This window comes from Microtus ochrogaster, chromosome 1, assembly GCF_000317375.1.
Source record: "Microtus ochrogaster isolate Prairie Vole_2 chromosome 1, MicOch1.0, whole genome shotgun sequence".
NCBI lineage: Eukaryota > Metazoa > Chordata > Mammalia > Rodentia > Cricetidae > Microtus > Microtus ochrogaster.
The window spans coordinates 67,264,969-67,271,757 of record NC_022009.1 but is presented as its reverse complement, the minus strand read 5'-3'; the positions used below and the strand labels follow the sequence as shown (position 1 = coordinate 67,271,757).

The window sequence follows — 6,789 nt, the reverse complement described above, 5'->3', positions numbered from 1 at the left end:
CTGAGCATGTCTTATTAGCAACTCCTGCATGCTGAATGCATGCAGCAGTCAGAAAAATTGCAGTGGCTTTGCAAACTAAATTAAACAGACAAATCCCATGGTCTACTGTAACTCAGATGACGCAACTGTGCTATTTGGCGTGGGTCTTCATTAAATCACTGAGGAGTATTTTGAATCGTGCTGAGTTTTATTCAAATTAAAAATGTTTTAAGTTACAAATGAGTAAGTATGTAACTGGAAAGCCAGCATGACTGCTGTTCCACAAAGACAGTCTGATTCCGACGGCGGCTCACTGCAAGTGTTCTCAGGAGTCTTCAGAAACTGCTGATGAGCAGTGACCAGGAGAGTATGCCAGGCAGGAAGCCCCAACATACTTACAAGTCTAAAGGAAAACCAGTTTTCAGTTTTCTTAATGAAAATGAGCAAGTGTTTCAATAGTTTTGTTTATGACTTGAATTTTTATATATTATCTTGTTGCTATTGGCCGTGTTCCACAGAACCCCATGTTGGTTCTCAGTAGTAATAATAATAGCTCAAATTTATTGAATGTTCTCAGATACAGTGTTACACATTTCCCAGAGATTATCTCATTTGCATTTTTCAGAACAGGCCAATAAGATTCTTGCTATTATCAGTGCCACCTTTATTATCAACAACTAGTCTTTCTTGGCCAAGGGCAAAGCTCGGATATCAGTAATTTTCCAAAGGTCATAGAAAAATAATTCAAGCCAGGGTTCGACCCCACATCCTGAGGAATGCATACTTACATAGCGCTACACCCTGCTAAATTGCCATGCCTTATTAAATGTGTAACAAGCTGTTTAAGATTCTATGGTAGGAAACAAAATAACTGGGGCAGGGAATAACAATTCACTTTGTGGAATTATAATCAAACCTTTACTATAATTCTACTTGCATCTATGACACTTAAACACTTTGAATGTTTTGTAATAGGAAGAAAATTGATGTGGTGTAATTGGAGGCATTTTCTTTAAAAAATGTAAGGCATGTTTATAATATATAGGGTGGAGAATTTTTACCCACCCAGCATGTGTGTGTGTGTTCATGTTCATGCGTATGTGTGTAAGATTTTGCTATTAGGAGTATATATGGGTGTTGGAGACTTGAATGTGGAGGCCTTAGTGTTTTGGTGAGCAGTTTCCATTTTTTAGTGTTTTTTTTTGTTGTTGTTGTTGTTCGTTTTGGGGTTTTTTTTTTTTTGAGAGAAAAGTTTCTCATAAATTGGGGTAAAGAGAGAATCATAAATGTTTTATAGTTTATAGTAGAAGTCTATTTATGTTCAAAAGAGTGAGTTCAGAGACCTAAACAGACGCTCCCCAAGGACTGTGAACCTGGTGTAAATAGGAGTATGGGGAAGGAGCATCCCTGAGCCAAGAGGTCTGGAAATATCAACTGGACCATTTTCCCCTTTGCCCAGAGCTGAGCCACACACACAGGAAGAAAACAAAGCTGAGAGCTTTGGACCTTACATATTATGAATTTAGATTTTTTAAAGAAAATGCCTCCAATTACACCACATCAATTTTCTTCCCATTACAAAACATTCAAAGTGTTTAAGTGTCATAGATGGAAGTAGAATTATAGTAAAGGTTTGATTATAATTTCACAGAGTGAATTGTTATTCCCTCCCCCAGTTATTTTGTTTCCTACCAGAGAATCTTAAACAGCTTGTTATACATTTAATAAGGCATGACAATTTAGCAGGGTGTAGTGTGATATTAGCATACATTCCTCAGTGTGTGGAGTCTAACTCTGGCTTGAATTATTTTTGTAATTCAAAATTCCTGGTAATTGCAAATATGGAAATGAGAGGGTTGAGATGGGAAGCAGGAAGGGCCCCAAGTGGCCCTCAGAGCCAGTCAGCCTGGGTCAAGAAGAGTATCAGGAAGGCAGGGACAAGACTCCGGACAGATTCTGGAAGGAAAGAACTTGACAGCCAAGTGCTGCCCACTGGACATAGAAGGGATAGCATAAGGCGAGGGTGAAAAGCATCACACTGGATGACAGATCAGCTGTGCCCTTCTGGAGCTTATGAGTCGGGAGGGACAGTGCTGGAACAAAGACGTTCATTTCAGTGCCAGCGGGACCCAGCTGGGCATAACGGATCAGGGTCCTGGAGGACATCAAGATGAAAACACCCAAGTTGGCAGCATCTGATGATGGCCAGGACACCCGGTCCATGAAATGGTGTTAATGTGTACAGCTCTGATCACAAAAGTGCTTGTTGCTGGGAATCGAACCCAGGGCCTTGTAGATACTGCACCAAAACACCCACATAAAACTGATTTCCAACTTGGAGAATGGTCTTCACCCAATCCCATATTCATGTACACCTTGAATAATTCCTTACATTCTTATGGTCTGGTGCAGTTTTAAAGCACTTTCCCCTTTACTTAGTCGTTGCTAGCATTCCCATACTCACTTAGTGGCGGACCGTGAAGGAACAATGAGAGAGTAGCTGAGTCAAGACCACAGAGGTAGTCAGATGGGAGATTTGGGTCTCAAAGCAGACCTTCTCTGGTCTGATGCTGGTTGACGGCATTTTCTGACTATCACTGCAGCTTTTTGTGTGCAGGTGAAAATATGTCAAATATTCAAAGTCCATTTTCAAAAGAGAAAGGTTTGCCAATCCACCTGTGCTGAACCCCATCAGAGACTTTGCTAAGAAAAACATTGTATCCCCTGGAGTTAAGATGTTGCCTTTTCTTGGACTAGCTAAGTAACTTAGAGCTGAGAGGGAGAATTTTGTCATCTCCATTGTTTACATAATATCTTTTTTTTTCTTCAATAAAGATACAGTCATAGCTGTGACGTATAACCGTGATGGGTCATATGACATGCAGGTAAGCCTTGTTGGTTCTGGTCCTGTAGCTCAGAGCCAAAGCCTGTCTTTCTCCTTCTAAGTAGGGTTGATTTTCATTCTCAAATTCCCCTTAAGCCTTTGACCATTGTGACTGTAATGAGAATGTGCTTTTATTTCAGAGCAGTTTGAGGCACTCACCCTGTATTGTTTCCAACTTGTTTACTAGGTTTGGCTATGATTTCCTTAAGCATAAAAACCTAGCAAAAAAAAAATAGCCTTGGAGCTGGAGAGATGCCTCAGCTGGTAAAGGCTAGGCTCACAACCAAAAATAGAAGAATAGCCTTGAACTAAACAGCTCATAAGCCCCTCAGGTATATGCACACATTTCACCAAAATAGCAGCACTTGGATTTTTGGGCTTAGAAATCCTATACACACTTAAAAGTTATTGATAGGTCAGATGTGCAAAGAACTATTAGAAAACTTAAGAAAATTAGGTGGACAGTGTAGTGGCACAGATACCTTCGTGTTGTTGTGGAATCATAGCCACCACCCATCAACAGATCAAACCAAAAACTCCCCTATCTCGGTCCTCTATTTTTTGACAATTTCTATCATAAAGACAATGTATTGTGAACACCTCTTCCATTGCCCTCTCTTATTCCTCCCCCATCCACAAGACTTCCTTCTCCCCAACTAGCCCCCTCCAACTGTCCTGGCTTCATTTTAATCCACTGAGTTAGTTAGGGTTGCTTATGAAGGCATGGGTGGAGAGCTATTTGTCCACCCATAGGCAACTCACCGCTGCTTACACCACTTAAGAAAATGATGCCCCTTTCCCAGCAACCATTAACTGCCAATCACTCCCTCCCTCTTCCTCCTCTTCCTCCCCTGGAAGGCCTGGGAACTCGTGGGCCTCTCTCCATCCATGACAAAATGTTGAAGAGACCAGAATTATGCGGGCCTTGTGCAGGTGCCGCTGTTGCACAAATTCCACCAGGAGTGGCTGCCCAGTAGTTCTGCAAAGTCACTTAGTTTTTTGCGTACATGTCCAAAAGTAGAGTTGCTGTATCATGCACTAATTCTGTTTTTCATTTTTGGGGAACTGGAGCCGTGACGGCGTTCTGCATTCTCACCAGAGTGCCACAACATTTTCTGTGCCCTGGCCACAGGGCTTTCACCCCATCTTGTTTAATAACAACCATCCTCATGGGTACAAGTGGTCAGGTGTTGAAGCTCTGATTTTTAGATGACTTACGGATGATGGTTTTTTGTTTGTTTGTTTTTTAGTTACTTGCTGGCCATTGGTATGTCTTCTTGGGAGAAATTTCTCTCTGTGACATTTGTGTATCTATATTTTAATGCAGTTATTTTGTTGTTGTTTTTGCGTTGTGGGAAAACTACAAAAAATATAAAATCTAATATCAATCAAGTACTCAATGCATTAACCATTGTAAATGTTACATTCTCACAAGTCCAATGGCTTCTAGAGACTTCTGCTCCATACTCAAGAGGGGGAAAATGCTTTAAAAGGCAGATAGCATCTTGGTCCTATTATGAAAAGGTTGATTTTGCAGTTTCTCTAAATGGCTGTTGGAAAACGCTAAGAATCTAAATCATGTCGCTCCAGGGTAAAGCTTAGGCTAGCCCTTAATTAAAATAAGTCTGTTTACAAAATGAAATGCTAAGAAGGTTCTTACTGTTATTTATTCTTTTATGTCGGTCTCACTCGTGAATCTAGAGCCCATGCGGAATTCAGAGGACAATTCACAGAAGTCAGTACTCTGTTTCCTGTGAGTCCTGGGAATCAAACATGAAACTCAGGTCATCAGGCACCGTACACTAAACCATCTTGCCTAGCTTCTAAAGAAGCTAGGCAAGTTAAAATTTTGGCACTAAGCTACAAGCTCAGTAAATATATCACATTTAATAAGAACTGAATGATTTCAAATTCTGAATGGATTTCCCAGTTACATGTGTTAGACCTCCCAGCGCTTTGAGACCCAGCAGTTTTCTCTGTCTCCGCACCAGCCGCGGGAAGTCACACACTTTGATGCATGCACCATGCAAGTCACACACTTTGATGCATGCACCAAGCTTCCTTCATATTGGCGCCTCTGCTTTGGGACCCTTTCTTGTTCCTTGATTAGTAAATTGACAGTTGTCCAGTTGGTTTATGGGAATGAATGTACATTTGTGAATTTTTAGATAAAACTTTTATACCCTGAGATTTCACAGATATTCAAATAGCTGTTTTAGTAGCTTGCAGGGTGGACTAAATGTCATGTTTAACTTCAAGGAGATGAGAATTAATACAAATTCTGCCATGTGACCTACTTCACTTTAGCCCAAATAGCATATTCACAAAGAATAGACAGACTCTATTCTAATATGATAGGAACTGAAAAGGAAAACATGGATTTTCTGTGTGTGAGGGAAGTTTTCTCTTGCGTGTAATTCAAGAGAACACTCTTGGAAACAGGAAAATGTATCCCGTTGCCAGCTGCCTTGAGACCTAAGTTCTCTTCTGACACAGCCTCTGCGAGCAAGGCAACTGTAACCAGTTCCTGTCCTTTCGCCTGACGGCCCAGACCCGTGGGGTCTGCCTTGTGTGGAGCAATGCCCTCTCTGCGCTCTGGCTCTGCTTTCTCTCACTGCTGACCTTGGCACAGGGAAACCGCATTAACTTAAGAACTCAGAAATGAATCCCAGCATGTAATATAGCCAGGGGAATTGGATAATTTTGTTTGGTTTCTACTTATTTATTTGTATTTTGAATTATATATATGTAGAGGGTAGGGGTATGTGCATCTGGGTGAAGTTACCTGAAAAGAACAGAAGAGGGCATCGGAGCCCCTGGAGCTGGAGTTACAGGAAACTGAGCTGATGATATTGGTGCAGGGAACTGAACTCAGGTCCTGTAAGAGCTGCATACTCTCGGCACTGCTAAGCCATCTCTGTAGCCCTTTGGTGTGTACTTTTATTTGACATTTTTATGCTGCTCCTTCCTTCTTAAATGAACTTCTTCTGTGGCATTATGCTGATATGGATAACATATATAGTTTTTATTTTCTTTTAATTATCTTACAGCTGTTTGTATTTAAATGTTCTGGTTAGGATCTCAGGGTGGGGTTCTTCATGGTTCCTTGAAAAATACACCTTTGAAACTGCTAATAATAAAGACACTGTGGTTTTATTAACTCTACATAGTCATTTATTTTAAAGACTTTTTTTTTTTTTCAGATTGGAGATCAGACCTTCCGAGTCCTTGGTGATCTTTGCAGTGAGGGAGGCTGCACCTACTTGAAGTCTTCTGTTAACGGAGTAGCCAGTAAATCCAAGTTCATCGTCCTGGACAACACCATCTATTTGTTTTCCATGGTGATGTTTCACTCTTGTTTTGATGAGGTTTTAGTCTGCAGCCCAAGCTGGGCTAGGACTCACGGCAATCCTTCTGCTGTAGTTTCCCAAGTGTAGGATTAGGTGTAGGTTACCATGTCTGGGTTTGATGATGTCCCTCTCAGAGTTGGGATGGAATTGATTAACCAGAAGCATTTCACGTCCGCCACCGAGATCATGTTTCCCCCTCTGTATTTCTTTGCCACAGTCCTACGTTTCTAGTTCCATCTATCTGTTTTGTTCTCACAGAGTCTCATTGTTAGACACGACAGTTTTCTTCTCTGAATTCAGAAATGGAGCCTGCACTCTCCTTGAGAGGCTCTGCCCTCAGTGCTGGCATTTTCTTATACTTTACCTGGACTCGTCCCCCTGACACTTGGAATCTGGGGTGGGGAAAAGGTGACCACTGGGAAAGCAGTCTGGACCAGATGCTTCTGGTTATAGGGAAGCGAATGGGTTAGTGGTGATGACTTGGCATTCAGAAGAGAGCCAGAGCAAGCTTGGCTTGGCTTCGGTGTAGAGCCTGATGACCAGTGAGTCCTCAGCTTCTGGGCAATGGAGAGTAGA

At 41.5% G+C, this 6,789-nt stretch overlaps 1 protein-coding gene and 1 long non-coding RNA gene across 3 annotated transcripts in view; one reads left to right on the top strand and one right to left on the bottom strand.

Moving 5' to 3' along the window:
• Nucleotides 1–6,789, bottom strand: part of LOC113456648 — a 50,423-nt gene that overhangs the window by 16,925 nt on the left and 26,709 nt on the right. The window lies entirely within an intron of this gene.
• The window catches only part of Mccc1 (methylcrotonoyl-CoA carboxylase 1), a 50,493-nt gene that overhangs the window by 38,995 nt on the left and 4,709 nt on the right, over nt 1–6,789 (top strand). The window contains exons 15-16 of the mRNA XM_005343794.3: nt 2,815–2,864; nt 6,067–6,204. Coding sequence (XP_005343851.1) covers nt 2,815–2,864; nt 6,067–6,204 — 188 coding nt within the window. The remainder of the gene's footprint in view (nt 1–2,814; nt 2,865–6,066; nt 6,205–6,789) is intronic.